This window comes from Prionailurus viverrinus, chromosome C2 (assembly GCF_022837055.1).
Source record: "Prionailurus viverrinus isolate Anna chromosome C2, UM_Priviv_1.0, whole genome shotgun sequence".
NCBI classification, from domain to species: Eukaryota; Metazoa; Chordata; class Mammalia; order Carnivora; family Felidae; genus Prionailurus; species Prionailurus viverrinus.
Window position 1 is genome coordinate 97,568,816 of NC_062569.1, and position 16,681 is coordinate 97,585,496.

The 16,681-nt window shown below is 39.4% G+C and overlaps 1 protein-coding gene across 2 annotated transcripts in view; it reads left to right on the forward strand.

The window, feature by feature from the left end:
* The window catches only part of LSAMP (limbic system associated membrane protein), a 665,273-nt gene extending 649,845 nt beyond the window's left edge, over nt 1-15,428 (forward strand). The window contains exons 8-9 of one of the 2 annotated variants that reach the window (XM_047876541.1): nt 6,197-6,229; nt 12,339-15,428. In XM_047876541.1, the coding sequence (XP_047732497.1) occupies nt 6,197-6,229; nt 12,339-12,436 (131 nt within the window). In that variant the 3' untranslated portion in view covers nt 12,437-15,428. The remainder of the gene's footprint in view (nt 1-6,196; nt 6,230-12,338) is intronic. The other variant, XM_047876542.1, reaches the window with a different exon arrangement.
* Nucleotides 15,429-16,681: the final 1,253 nt, after the last annotated feature.

Here is a 16,681-nt window from a genome sequence, read left to right on the forward strand (position 1 = left end):
TAAAGCCTCTCAGTGGAGAAAGCTGCGAGAAAGAAATTAATAACTGTCTAAGCTTGAAAGTGTATTTGAAAATTGAATTAATAAACATCCCCCTTTTAAGCCACTATAATAATAAGGGTTTTGTTTTTCAAAACAGTGACAAAAAGTAAAAGAGCACATAAAGCATAAGTGCCCATCGAGGAACCTTATAAATGTTATGCTTCAGGTGTTCAGCATCAGTGAAGGAAGATGAGACAGTGCATTGAATCTTCTTCATTTCTTTTATTAAATCCCTTAAGGATTTTAACCCCATGTCTCTCTCACTTTCTCCAGGCAACTAGAGGGCAAGATCCCCATTGAATTTGGACCTTCCCTGTCTCCTGAACATACAGTCTTACTAGATGGCCCAGAATGGTGGGGAACCAGGGGTGGGGGAGGGCAATTAATCATTTTACATCTTCAAACTCATATGTCATTTTCAAAACCTTAAGGCATATCAGATGACTGGCCTTCTACAAAGAGTTGTGCCATACACAGCAGAGGAGAGAATGTTTCCTTGTTCAAATGGCTGTGGCAGGTTAAAAAGTGAGCCATTTATGTTCAAGTAATCATGAAATTAGAACAACCGCACAAACAACATAGACCTCCAAAGCTCTGTATATCCTACACATGGCTGGGAATGAATGAGTGCTTAGAAGCAGCGGGTTCGAGGTAAGTGGTTAAGAGTCCAGAGAGTCAAAGCACTGAAAATCAATTCTTCCCTTTATGGATTGGTTGTACCCTCATCTTCTCTTCCAGATAGAACTCAAAGAAGGAAAAATGCCAAAGTTGTTCATAAACACAGACTTGTACATTACCTAGGACAGTAAGGGATTTTTCCAAAGTATAAACTCTAGAGTTTCCAATGACACATCTCTCTCACCTTCATATCACTGACTTCAATTCCTGAAGAGAATGAGAGAGAAAGAAAGGGAGAGAAAAAGGGAAAAAGAGAGAGAGAGAGAATGAATACATGAATCCTACCACATCATGGAAGATGAGAAGGTAAGAGGTAAGAATAAGTCTTCTGGCCTTTGGACAAAAATAGAAGCCTGGGTTTTTATCTTCCAAGATTTAAATTTTCATTAGTTGGGAAGATATTCTTAAATAAAGTTCAACACTCCAAAAATTTTTCTACCTGCCTGAATTTGGGGACTGATGAAAGTAACTCCTGGCCCCATCTGGCTCTTCAAATGCCTGAATTCTCAGCAATAATTTTGCCTTGCCACTAGGGCATGATGGCTCCTAAAGCAGAATAGAATCTTCCTTTACCTAGAATCCCAGCTAGGATAGATCTTCAGGTATTAATTGATTGAATCACTCATTCATGTGTTCATTCATCTATCCATTCATTTATGCATGGGCATTTATTCAGCAAATCTGTTGGACACTTACTCCATGCTAGAGAAATAGTGAGCTGAGACTACAGTAGTAAACAAGGAAGACATGGTCTATGCCAATTAGAGAGACTGAATCGGCTCTTTCCAATGTTGCAGGCTTGTCTAACATGGCTAGGTGTAAAGTTAGGGGCATCTGGGTGGCTCAGTTGGTTAAGTGTCAGACTCATGAACTCAGGGTTCATGAGTTCAAGCCCCACGTGAGTTCGAGTCCTATGTTGGCCTCTGCACTGACAGCACACAGACTGCTTGGGATTCTCTCTCTCCCTCTGTCTCTGCCCTTCCCCTGCCCGATCTCTCTTTCTTTCTCTCAAAATAAATAAATAAACTTTTTAAAAATCTGAAAATTAAAAGTCAAAGACGGATGAGCATAAATAAATGTGTCATAACACTTGCTCTCTCTAGTATTAAATTCTTTTCCCCCACGGTCTCCTTGTACTCCATCAGCCAGAGCTAAAGTCTAAGCATGTAGCAATAATGCTTCCAGAGAATTCTAGAACTTTCTCTGTACTAAACTCCCCCCAAATTTTGTCCATTGTATTGATGCAGTAGATTTATCTTTTTATTTTATTTTTGTACCTGCGTTGTCACGCTTACTTGTTAAGTGTATTTGTTAAAGCAGGGTCAATGTGTGGTAAGATGTTTTCCTGAAAGGTATAAAAATCATAGGTTTCAAATGTATTCTAATGAGTGTGTCCAGGGAATCCCTACAGAAATAATATGCCCGTCACGGTAGTTTTACTTAAGAATTTGGAATCACCTTAGCACTACAAAAAGAAGAATAATTTTCAGTTGTTAAGAACAACAACAAAAAAAATGTTTTTTTTCTCTTCCGTAAGAATAAGAAATACTCCTTTTTGAAATGTAACCTTTCATGCTGGCGCTGAGTGATAAAGTTTTTATTTTTTCCCACTACTGCCACCTGGTGGACAAAGGCAATTCCTTTAGGCAGAACATAGGAATATGTCTTTATATTACCACAAGATGGCAGCACACAACCAGGATTTCAAAGTGCCAGGCTCAAAACGTGCAGGGTTTTTGCTCCTCAAAAAGGAAGGTTCTATTCCAACAGAAGAGGATAAATAGGAAATAATAGTACAGAATAAGCACTCTGTTCTCTTTTCCTAAAGATAAATGGAATTCCAAGTCTTAAGATCATTAGCATTTCACAAACCAGTTTATCTATTGCAATAGGGAGTGCTTCCTAAAATTTAATTGGTAAGCTGGTTTGCTTTTTAAAGGTGTTTCAAGCAAATGCATATTTTTTATCTGATTTTTTGTGAGCTTTTATTCATAGAGTATAATATTGGAGCAACGTTTTCAAATCCTTCTTTTAATAACTCTTTTCAATTAGTAGGGGAGTTTCTGATCCCTAAGAGAAATATTTAGGACATGTAGACTCTTATCCAGGCCTGAGTCACTGACTGGTTAACCAGGCATATTGCTGGAGTTCTCCAGACCAACACGCTGCCTAGTCATTTTGCTTCCCTATCACTGCAGTGTGCTAACACCTGTTAATGTTTTGTTCATCCGTATTGGTGCAGTAGACTTTTGTTGTTGTTCTTTGGATCTGCACTGGCATGGCCTACTTGTTAAGATATATTTTTCTCTTTTCCACCAAACTTTCACTGAAAGTCCTCCCTAGAAGGGATTTTACCACAAATCTGATAACAATAACTCTTACTATGTATCTGGCAGCATTCCAAGTACAGTATGATAATTAATTTATCTAACCCATAGCACAAATTTATAAGGAGCATGTTAATTAAATTTATTTTACAGATAATGAAACTGAGGCACAGAGAGGTTTAGTGATATTTTCTAGCTTGAGCAGGACTGTTGGTCTTCCTGCCCACCCAGGCTCCTGAACAGTTGCTTGGAATTATCCCAGAAGGCCTGTGGATCAGGGATAGAGCAGGGGGAACCAAGTGTTCTTTATATAAAGATGGCTCCATTAGGGATCTAGGCCTCTTTGGGCAAGAAGCAATCACTCTATGACCTTGCAGCATACTTACAAATTCTAAAGAATGAGAAACTAGAAGGCTTGACCAAAAAAAGAAGGGAAGTTCACTCTGCACAAGAGCAGAGCCAAACTGTCCCCGGTCGGGAGTGAGTCATGTAAATATCCTATGATAAACCTAGAGTTATATAGGCTATATAGGTACATAGCCTTGCCTTCACAAAAGTACCAGAGAGAAATTGTAGAATAAGGGACAGGGTTATGGCTGGAGAAGTGGGAGCCCTGGATTTCAGTCTCAGCTCTGTTCTGTGTGAGCCTGGGTAACCAATTAGCCTCTCTGGGCCTCAGTTTTCTCACATTATATTAAGTACATTCTCTACAGTGCCTCTTCAACAATTTTTAAGCCAAAGCATTTATTTCAAAGAATATTAGAAAAATTAGTGGCAGTATGTTTAATACACAATTGAAACATCAGTGGTCAAATGATCAGTGTGGTCAACAGGTAGAGACTACTGTCTTAATATCTTGATGAAATCTAGCTTCACTTCTGGAGTAAAAATGACAACAGTTCCTGGATTCTGCTAGGAGAGGGGCAGAATTCTCTCTACATCCTTCTGTATGGGCTTCCATACAGAAGACTTCAATGACTTGTGCAAGTAATAGACTAACTCCTCAAAGACAGAAAGACAGGTGCCAATAGCTTTGAGCATCTTCAGAAGTACATCTGGAGGTCCACCAGCGATCATAATTCAAAAGAACATTCACACTAGGATCCCTCCACCCACATCTGACGAGTTTAGGAAAGCCGTTCTTACACATAGACACAGCTTGCTGTTAGGAACAGCCTGGCTTATACTAGTTTCACTAATGCTGAATTGTAGCCATTTTCAAGATCTCAGACTCTAGGAAAATTGTGCCCTTCTTATAGCCATCATAAGAAAACCAGAAAACAGTATGGTGTTTGAGGACTTCTCCTTGTGACCTCTTTTGGATAAACAAATGGAAAATCTGTGAAGGAAATAGACTGCACTGAACCCCAAGGAACTGTGAAGACCTAATTCTAAAGTTCTGACCCCTTTGTGTTAAATCGGGTAATAATTTAGCTACTCAGACTCTCTGTTGTTTTAACAGAGACTCTGTTAGGAGGATGCCTGGCATATATTTATTTTTCTCATATTTCAGTAATTCTAAATCTGTTTTGGCCCATTGTGCATGCAGAGTGCCTTCATGCATTGGCTAAACTACAACAAGGGACAGTAGCAGAGACAGCCCCTGCTCCATGGAACTCACAGTCCAGTAATGAAGACAAGCATTACTCAAAACCTCAGACAAATGTATTTAAAATTAAAACTGAGATGAGTGTTATGAAGGAGAGCAGAGCTTATAAAAAAAGGGACTGAATTTTACTAAGGGGACTAAGGAAGCCTTCCCTGTGGAAGTTATAAATGAATTCTAAAGGAGAAGTGGGATTTCTAGTAGTGATAACATTGGGCCATCAGCCCTACAACAGAAAAAAACATTATACCCTGGAGAATGAAGGAAGGCATGTGGGCTAGGATGCAGAGATGACAGACATTGATGAGGCTGGAGAGATGAAGGGGTAGAGTCCTAGGTGCCATGCTAAGGATTTGGGTCCTTATCCTGGAAGACACAAGAAAGCATGAAAAAGTTTTAAGCAGGAAGATGAGGTAAATGGATGTCCAGTTCAAAAGACTCTCTTTAGCTTCAGAGCTCAGTCAATTTACTTCCTTCATGAAAGCGTGTCATTGAGGGGTTCAAGGCTACATCCTGATCTTCAGAGAAAACAGTCCATATCCCACAGCCATGGTTTGGACTCCTGTATCTAATTAACCATTCAGTTGGTCCTGTGAGTCAATGTGGTATCCTATGGAAATTTTCCATATTTACTTCTAAAGATCAAACAGTATTCTAGTTTAGTTGATAAAGATAGTCAAAAGGGAATTCAAGTATTTGACTTGTATGAGCTCTTCCAACCCTGAGATTTACACATTCAACAAGTATTTATTGCACACATACTGAATGTCAGACTCTAATGCAGGCACAGGGCTACAATAATTGACAAGACATACACTGCTTCTGCCTTCATGGAACATATATTCTAGTGGAGGAGATAAACTCTAACCAAGCAAATAAGGAAATGTATACAATGATACCAAGTAGGGATAAGTGTTAATAACATTAATAAATCAGGGTAAAAGAATGGAAAGTGACAGAGGGTACCATTTTGATAAGGTGATGGGAGAAGTCCTTCCCGAGTTGGGTCATTTCAGCAGAAATCTGAATGAAGTGACTGCCTGGGCCATTCAGAGATCTGGGGGAGAAACATTCCAAGCAGAAGAAACAGCATGTGCACAAGTTCTAAAGTTGGAATGGATTTAGTTAGAAGAAAAATATGAAGGTCGATTGGCCTGAGATGAACCAACCAGGGACAAAATGCCAGGATGGGATCGGAGGCTAGACACATTCCATCATTCCATTAAATTGCGGTCAAGAGTACTTTTACCTGCCATTCTCAGAGTTCTTGTACTTGTCTATACACATAACATGTAACATCAAATATTTGTAGTTGGAAATTGTTTTTGCCACCTCCGACTGCACGTTTGTTCCAACAAAACAATCTCTTTCCATGAGCCTTTCTTTCAATCTCTACCAATATGTGTTTCTATTAGAATGTTCTTTATACCTTTTGTCCCATTATCCTTTCAGTGGAGAGTACCAGATTACCTTTGTGCTTATTTTCAGTTGATAAAAAAAAATTTTTTTTATCTGTTTTTTGTTTTGTTAAATGTTTCTTTTTTAGAAATTGGCACCACCGTGCACTTCAAGCAAAAAGGTATGGCTCTTATTTCTATATGTTAAAGAATATCTTCTATGTGTTAAAATTAAGATTTCATAGCATATATTGGGGTCTTATACACTTGAGTTCATTTCATCTCAATAATTTGTGATAATAATTTTCATAACGTATTTGCCACTATGTTTCCCAAATTGCAAACTTTCTCGTTCACAAAAAGCCCATAACCCCTATATTGCTCTTGGTAGCTATTCATTTTTAAATCTCTGGAACTGAACAAGTTATTCCCTCTCCCACTTTCCATGTGTGGCCGTGGTTAATTCTTGCAGATCTGCACTTTTGGCAATGTTCGCTGTCCAATGACTGGGCTCTCAGAAAAAATATAGAGCCTACTTTACTGTGTCTTGTTGGCTATTAAAATGGATACATTGCTAAAGGAAATAGAGTAGTGTTTCCTAATATGAAGCTCTTGAACACTTAATATTCTCTCCTGCCTCAGTGTTCTCCCAGGTCTTCAGATAACCTCCCCTTTCTTCAGTACACCCAGACTGCTGCGGTCTCCCAGGAACTACTCCACACATCTCCATCAGCCAGCCTCATGGCACAAAAATCACCCAGGTCTCCCTACAAAGACAATGCAATCAAGTTAAAGCTTCATGAAATGCAAACAATTACCAATTCTGAGGCACCCTCCTTAGAAATCCAACAGAAATCCTTACAGAGTCTATCCCCAGACCAGAGTCACAGAGAAAGCTGCATGGCCAGACATTACCCTTCTTAAGTTCTCATGACCACTCACTTGGATTGGTAATTGTCTCACCTGAAAATGTTTTCTTCTCTGAGTCTCAAAGGCTATGAGATAGCCAAGGTCCTTCTCAATAGTGAAAACCTATTATTGTGGGACTTAGACCCTACTAGTGACCAACAGCCACAGAAATTATGGGCCCTTTGGGGAACCTGAGTGGCTCAGTCAGCTGAGCGTCTCACTTTGGCTCAGGTCATGATCTCATGGTTTGTGAGTTCGAGCCCTGAATTGGGCTCTGTGCCGACAGCTCAGAGCCCAGAGCCTGCTTTGGATTCTGTGTCTCCCTCTCTCTCTGCCCCTCCCCTGCTCACACTCTGTCTCTCTGTCTCTCTCTCTCTCTCTCTCTCTCTCTCTGTCTCTCTGTCTCCGTCTCTTTCTCTCTCAAAAATAAATAAATATTAAAAATTATGGAGCCTTTGTTGCTTACTCCCAGGAAAGGTTCAGCACCTTGTGTATGGCCAGCTCTAACAAATCTTCACAGAAGGCAGCAGGGAAGAGGACATCAGAAGTACATACATTGTACCAAGATCATTTGGTACAAGAAAGTGTAAACTCCTGTCCCCTTCAGACCTTATTCTTTCCCCAATGCCATGATTATCAATTACATTTGAATTTTAAGTGGTTAGTGTTAATGGAATGAACATATGATTCCTCAGGGGGTTGGTATGGATGGAGAAATTGGGCGTAGGGTTTTATTTCAAAGACCATTGAGATAAATTCCTAGTGTCACCCAAAGGGAATCTAAGCATTAGCCTAAAATTTCAAAATTTTGCATGCCAAAATATTTGATGCTGTTGTGATGGAAAAGATGTGATGGACGTTACTGTGAAAATACTTCAGGCTTATCCAAGACTGACTTGTAGGAGAAACCCAAATTTAATTCTAAGGTACACTGTTCAAATTAAACATCAATATATCCCCTCTTCAAGTCTCCAGCCTGGAGATTATAAACTTTAATCCCCCAATTCATTCACCCAGAGGAAGCTGTACTGGCTGAACGTGGTGAGCAGGTGGCGCCAGAGTCAGTCTTATCAGGCTTTCCTTTAAACATGGCTTCCCAACGGGGAAGTGCCTTAGCCTGCATATCCGGGTAATATCTAAGAGAGATGTATATTATTTTTCTCCTTTGCTTAACAGTTGTCTTGTATTTTGTCTGAGTTTTTGTTTTATTCTCAGTCACTCGGTCAGCCCTTAATAATTCTAAGTAGAATTCAAACTTAAACTCACCTAGTCTTCTTTCTTCTTTTCTTGTGTGGCTGAAAACAGGAATAAAACCGTTACAGACCTTGATGCCTTAGTGGCTGAAAGGAATGCCCAAGGACCACTGAGGCTGTGATTAATGATTAATTTTTAAAGAATGATTATTTTGAATAAATCTAGTCCTACATTCAGGAAAATGAGCCCTAAGTACTCAGGAGAAGCAACAGAAATGCACTGGCTAGATTTGAATCATAAAGCATCTCCAAGTGTATGCCCTCTAAAGCAGGTGTTGGAAAATCACCTTGTACTTTCTTTGAGATTTTACTGAAAGACAAATCAGTTGGCAGAGTATCCTGCATCAGATCTGTAAAAGACTTGCCAAAAATCCACATATCCAGCAATTTCAGGATGTTTTATCAACCTTGTCCTTAATCACAAATTCCCTTTTAAAAACATTGTTGTGACAAAGTGCAGTCCAGCATTCACGCTGATACAGAGTCTCACTTATCATCCTGTCCTGGGGTCAAGAACCTTGACCTGGTGTGTTGACTCAAGATTCTCAATCTTGCTATAGCTGAATTTTGCCCCATCAGGTCAAACTTTAAAAGCCTTGACCCAATTCACAAACCAATACCTTTGGTTCAGAGGTATTTCATGCCTTTCTGTAATCCAACCTTCTATAGTTAATAGCAATAATGATGATGCTACCATTAATTGCATGGTTACGAGATATCACACATGTAAGTGTATGCACACATACATAAACACATATAGAATGTGCCTAACTGCCAAGACATGATTTTTGTCTGTTGTATGAAAAACATGTAGCAATTTTTGAATTGTGGTTCTATTTGCTCATCTATTCTTAAGGCTAATTTATGTTTACAGACTCTTGCTTTCATTATATCTGTCAGTATATAAAAGCACTTGCTGAGCCTGGCCATCTGGTGTGGGAAATAAGATTTATCATTTGCATTTTCACAAATAAGCAGAAATTTCATAACTATGAACTAAAATGTAATTAATGATTTTGCTGATTATTCTTCCCTGAAATAGCCATTAACTGAAGTAGTCTCCTATGCAGTCATATATATCTATAATTGCATACACACTTGTGATGGTTCTCCAACTCTCATTCATTTACCCGTGCATTTTTTTCAAGCTATTTGTTTACTCTCAAAACCAATTATGAAAAGAGCATGTCATATAAGCACATCAAACAGTTATATGAGAGCACTTAATAAATAATAATTGATAGAGATGAAGATATCTTTAATAGATCCACAAAATGCATTTCAAATATATAATAATAATTCTACTAAGGATAAAATTAAAGATTATTAACACAGTCATACTGGGATTCCTATATATATCATAGACTAGCATGTGAAAGTAACAGCCAATTCTCAATTACATGTATTAAAAGACTAGTAATACACGTGTACATTATATCATATGTATATATATAAGTAAGCACATAACATATATACTTCTCTTTGTATCTGCATATATATGTGTGTACATACATTAGCAAGTATGTTATATGTGACCATGTTTATTTAGGTCCATATATGTATATATCATGTTTTTCAATGATGGAATTTTTGCTTTCTCAAATATTTACTGCCCTTCAAATAAAGTGTTAAGACTAGGGTTTTTAGACTTCCCCAGTTACTACTCAACTCCGAGATGTCTGAGAGATAATCTAGCCTGTCGCAGCACTAAAAATGAGATTAAGGAAATAAGCAAAATTAAACTCTTTGTAAAATCCTTCTGTTTCACCCTATCCCTAAGGCAAAACAAAAATCATTTTTGTTTAGTCCTGTATGGCCTCAATTTGTGTATAGTCTTTCTCTGTTTTGGAAGTTGTACTGACAACACTAATCCAAACAAATGTGCCATAGAGTTCATGCCATTTAAAGCATACAGAGGAATTAAAATGATGGGGAAATGCATTGCCATCTGGCCAGAAGGCCTGGAGAGTGCCCACTGAGAGAGCTTAAAGGTCACAAAGGCCAAAAATGGTGGTGGTGAAGGGCATGGAGGGTAGGTTAAGGAAAGGCATTGAGCTGAGACTCCAAATGTTTGTATTCCAATGCCCGGGCAACAATTACCATCAGGTACTTTATGCACACACATAATCTCCTTGAGCCTAAATTCCTCATGAAAAACATGAAGGTAGCAAAAGTGTCTTTTATTAATATGATCCTACAGCCATTCAGAAAACTGCAGAATTGACTGATTGAATATTTACATTGTTTACTCCGCATTTCCATAGCTTTCCAGATAATAAAGCTTATTTTATACTATGTTTTATACTTTATATTTTATACTTATTTTATACTTACTTTATAACTATGCTGTTCACAGTTTGTATATCTTCATATTTTTATATTAAGTAATGTTTTTAATATTCTCAAGAAAACATTCTAGTCAAAAATATTCTATTGAAAATCACTTGTTCCAAGATAATGGTTGCCTCCGTGTTGTTTTGTTTGTTCTGGCTCTTGTTTTAAACGAACCCAAAATTGATTTGACAGGAGACTCGCTGGCACTCCTTCCCCATGTAACCACTCTGTAGTGGTGATGGGCAAAGACAGGAGCCAGCTGCCCGGGTAAAAGCCTCAGCTCCTCTGCTCACCAGCTGTGTGAATTTGTGCCGTAGATTTAACCTCTCTGTGCCTCTTATTATCTCACTGTGGAAAAGGGTCCATTATAATACCTACCTCGTAGCATGGTTATATGCTTAGATTGGTAGAGCATTTCTGACAGTACCTGGTAACAAGTGCTGTGTAATTGTTGGTTTTGTTGGGTTGATGTCATTGCTATTATTTATATAGAACACAGATTAGAACATTCTTGAATTCAACATTTTCCCTGTTATCTTACATCTGATCTGATATAGTTGTAGACAATTTTGGAAACATGTGCACACCAGAGGATGCTTCTATTGCACTTGAAAACCATCATAGGTTTAAACACGCATGGGCACACAGCACACTCACATGCACCTTCATTCACGCACACTGATCTGCATATGTGACCTCAGAACTACAAAGTGACCCATAATTAGTCACATTGATTTCTCCTTTGAACATCATTGTCTAAGCATACAACCTTAAATCTAAAAATCTCTGTTGTGAAAAATACCGAGATTTTCTTCTTGTAATGGATCTATACAAACAGAACTATACAAAAGGAGAAAATGGAGCAAACAAAGCATAGGGGACAAGCTCATGGGACTCACATTTTCTGCCCCAATTCTCTTCTCTCTGTCTACACAAATCCCTTCTCCACTTTCCTCTCCATTCCCATCTCCCTCTTAGATCCAGACCCACGTCCCCAAAATCGTATCCATGTTGGGAAAACTCGGATGACAGTGGGAAACAACATAGACTGCCATTCCAGGGTGAATTCTGGGCACGTTCAAATCTCAGTTCTGCTTCTGGTTTGGACTTGCCTCTCAACCTCTCTAGGTTTGCTGCTGGTGGTGGTGGTGGGTTTTGTGGTTGCTTTTGCTTTTGAGTTTTTAAAGTGTCACATGAAGAATTTGGACCAGATGATCTCCTGCAACCTCTTAAGACTCTACAAGGAGTTGACTTATTTTCTAGCATATAGCTAAGGCGCCATCCAGCCATAAATGTTCCTTGGAAACAGTTCCCCTCCCCATTAACAAATAAATAATTACTGCTTCCCCCTGAGAAATGAGAGTTTCGGATTGGCTCTATGTTTTATTGATGGAGATCCTGTGATGAATCAGCTGGAGGAGCCCGTGTCTGGCTGCTGAAGGACCCTCACCAGTGCTTGGAATCTTAATGAGTTCTGGCATCACAGTGCTATGCAGGGCACAGCATGCAAGAAGAGGTTGGGTGAAGAGGAGCCCGCTGCACCAGCAGACACATCAGCGATAGCCTTCTCCAGCAAGAGTAGTTTGTATTCAAATGTATTTCAACCACTGATATCCCTTGAGATACTTAGAACTCAAGGAGAAGGATTTAGGAAAGACTGTGAGCCCTTCCTGGGCTGTACACAAGCACTGACTTTGAGGCACAGCCCATTCTTACCTCTGATACTGTCAGCAGTCAGCTGTGACATAGAACAGGCTGAATGTAACTTCTCTTTTCTTTCTCTTTTGCACTGCAGGGCCTGGGTCGGTGAGAGGAATAAATGGATCCATCAGTCTGGCCGTACCACTGTGGCTGCTGGCAGCATCTCTGCTCTGCCTTCTCAGCAAATGTTAATAGAATAAAAATTTTAAAATAATTTAAAAAACACACAAAAATGCGTTACACAGGATACAGAGAGAGAGAGAGAGAGAGAGAGAGCAAGATGGGGGGAGACTGTTTATTTCACAACTTTGTGTGTTTATAAATGGAGGGGGAAATAAGAAAACGAAGAAGAAAATACATAAGTCCATCAATAAAAATTTCAGTAAATCAGGGTGGGAAAAGTTCTATAAGGATATGTGTATATCGATGCAAATGTATTCTATACAAAGACCACATCATGCTAAGGACACCCGGATGTTGTAAAAATAAGACAAGTGAAGAAGTATCAGATGGATGTTAACCACCCCCCCCACCACACACACACACACTTTATCCTTCCTTCATTCTTTTTCATCTGTGGGGAAAGAAAAACTAAGGTCTTGCCTTTGGTGTCTATATTTCCATCATCTTTTTATTCTGTTTTTCATTTGAGCTGACTTGTAGCCATTTCAGACTATCAGTGGAATCCATGCTGGAATCCGTGTTGAGCCTTTATCTGGCTTTCTTGCCTCCACTATCTCCCCAACTTTTAAGACCATTTCCTCCCCCTTCAGTGTGTTCTATCTCCTCCACATCCATCCCTGATACTCCGTTTTATTCCCTCCCCCGAACCCCCTGGCTGCTGCTTCTCTTCACAGCCCCCCCCCAGCACTAGTCATGCCGCAAATGCTAGGAAGTGCCATTTTAATTTTCTCCACTGTGCGTGCGTGCTCAAGCCTCTCGCTCTCACGTGGGTATACAAGTATGTGAGCGTGTGTGTCTCTCTCTAAAGCATGCCAAGGGAATGGTCCGTGTGTACATAGACTCATTGTGCTGTAGATACTGTCCCGCATTGTAATTGTGAGACGCGGCTGTGACAAGTTGCTGGGGGACATGGTGGAGAAGCAGGCATGGAGCAGAGCCCCCCAGCACCCCTCCATGGCTGTCACATGACATCAGTGTGTATTCACACCAAGCTGTGCCCCTTTTAAGGGCAGAACCTCATATTCCTCCTAGTCTAATCATCAGAACCCAGTCGAGAGTCACTCAGAATATCACTGTAAATGAAAGTGCCTACTATTGATGGGGTGAGCAAACAGTAGAAAGAATCAGTGACGTCAATGAGGTGACCTAGGAGAGAAGGTTTCTGATTTCACTCTTGTTTCAGGAGTCTGAGGAATTCATATATTTCCTGGCTTTTTGCAGGCTTGGACCTGCTTTGCTGCAGGAGTGAGTAGCATGTGTTGAGTAAATCCCAAGAAGCAGAAAGGTCTCCAAGTGTTAACTCCCAATGAAAGGATGATGAGCCACATGGAGATCCTAAGCAGCTCTGTTTTGCCCCCTCCCTGAGCTTCACCTAACACTGCATTTGGCCCATGGATTCCCCTGAGCAGAGATTGTTTCCTATATGGAGAGTGAGCAAGGCATGAAAAGTAGACAGATGCCCACATCCCTACTCATCTTGCGGAGATGTGGGCAGAGCTCTGTACACAGCATTGACCATAACAAGAAAGAATCCATTCCTTGTGCTCCTTTGCAGATGTTTGTCCTTATGTTGCAAGCTAATACTTTACTTGGTGGCTTGCACGATCTCCCTTCTGCCCCACTGGTAATGTTTGCAGTACCATTGTTCATACTGGTTCATCATTATCCTAGGCCAGGCCACTGGGATATATTCCACCTTCCCTGCTCACTTTTGGCTTCTAGTTCCTGAAAGATACTATGGGGGATATGATGTCTGAGTTTACATCAGCAAGAGTCATCTGAAATGTTAGTTCCTTAATCAAAAGATCTGGGAAACTTGTAATAATTTAGGCAGAAATTGTATGCATACCACAACATTTGGTATCACTGCAGCACCAGGATGTTCTTAGGAAAGGTTTGCAGAGAGAGCTGGCTGTAAATATCTTTGTCAGGAAACCAACCATTGCTTTCGCTTAGACTATAGGAGGCATTGGAAGTGGCTCAACTTATGAAAAGACAGAAGATTATTGCTGAGGTCATAACTGAATGTATTTCAGAAAAGCCAAATATGGTACCTCACCTAGTTTTGGAACCTGAAAAATAGCTGTCACATGTTATAAAACAGAAAACTTCCTAACTGCGAATAGAAAAAGGAAGAGACAGAGAAAGGAAGGGAGGAAGGGAGAGGCAAAGAGAGGAGACAGGAAAGAGGGAAGGAAAGAAAGGGGAGGATTTGAAATTTCTGATAGAATTTATTAATTAAAGGCTCTTGGCAATGAGCCTTGTCTTTGAAGGTAATGATCTCTTTGATGAGCAACATTTTAAATCTGTTCTAGGGGATTCTATTGTTTGTTTTAGAAAGCTTATTACCAGCCTTCTTTTGTGATTTTGCCACTTAGACATGAAACAGAAGGGCAAACAAATTGGGCTTGAGGATGGATAAGAGTATTTGTGGCAGATCCTGGCATAGGACAGAAATTCTTATCCAAGAAAGTAGCTACTAAAATATAGGGAAGGTGAGCCATATTCCTATCCAGCATCAATTTATTGACAATCGGGGATTTCTCTAACATTTTGGTCTTAGTACAGGAATATAAGTTTATCATCCTTGATGATAAATGTTCCCCATATATTGAAGAGCCAGTCACATCCCTAAGTGGAAGCTTAAGAGGAACTCACGCTAATTTAAAGATGTATAAGAAAAGAAAAGTAGTAGGAGTTAGTTCAGTTTAGTATCAGTTTCAGGAACAGATCCTTGTGGCATGTGACACATTTTAATCATACACCTAGATTTCTTATTGTCTCCACCCTATCATAAGGACAAGGTCTTGGTTTTATGGAAGGAGATTCTCCACTGAAAGGAATGTCTGCCTTGTCAGCACCATTTGTTCCCTGAGTTTTAATATAATGGAACATATATTAAACATAATTAAACATTTATTGAATATTGTGGTGTTTGCATATATCTCTGGCAGGATCTGGGAATTTAAAAACATTTGTCCTGGCTCCTGTTTCAGAGCAAACATTGGCCCCAGAAATCTCCTAGGTTTGAGAATGTCTCTAAGCAATGTGAAGAATGGAGGAGAACATAGTTTGGAGGAAGGTCAGAAAAAAGGCAGGAGCCAGAGGACTGACACCAAGAAATTGAGTCTGAACGTGGGACTTCTTGGAATTTAGTTCATCATATTGCTATAAATCCCTTCAAGAATCTTGTCCGTTGGTAGTCAAAACTTGAAACCCTGCACTGAAAAGAACCAACTGGTTGAAAACAATACCATGAGAGGAGCGAAATTCATCAATTAATCTGAATGACTAATATCTTTCATGTCCTTTGTATGCAAAACGACACTCCACCATTCTTAAAATCCTTAGATCCGACCTTCAGTTAACAAATGCAGAAATGACCTTGACCAAGGGCACTTCCTGAAGAATGAGAACTATCCTAGGTTTTACAACTGCAGAATTATATCCTCTGTGCAATCGTTCATCAGAAGGTGTTGCCTTGTTGGAGGAAAGTCTTACTTGTTTTGAGACATCAAATCCCTCTGCCCTTAAAAGAACTAAGGCTTAGGGGAAACATTGTGCTTTCTCATGGGGAAGAAATGTCCTATTGACCTTTGCCTTCTCTTCCAAGTCAGACAGACTTCTCCCTTGCCATGGGCATTTTTTACTACATATTCAGTCAACTGGGGCTATTCATAGAGACCTTGTAAAAGTACTCGTGATTTTCATGTTCTTGGGGAGAGAAACAAAAATCTGTTTCTCCTCCAAAAATGGACTTACCTCCTTTGCACACAAAAACTAAACTCCTCAGCATGAAATTATTTGAGTTATTACCTACCAAGTTGTTAGCTTCTTAACTACTCCAGAGTCACATTTTCCATCCCCAGGTTGGTTGTGGTTTGACTGTTTCTATTGACTTGTCTCCCAGAATCCCTCCTTTTGTTTTTTGCAGGCCTTGAATTATTTGTGGAAAAATAATATATATGTGTATGTATTTTTTTTAATCTTATCTTTACAGATGCTATATTTACAATATTGTATGTATTATAAGACAAATCTAGAATGATGGTTTAAACTTAAAAGGAAGAAAAGAACTGAATCTGGTCAAAAAAAGAGAGCTATGCTTCATTTAGAAAGATAGAGAGCCCCATTTTTTTTCCACTTTGTAATTATTTGTTTAAAAAGAATTTGTTTGTGGACCAAGTTCCATGGGATTAACCATGGCCTTATTTTTCTCTTCATCTTCATAACTTATTTGCCTGGATTTAGTCT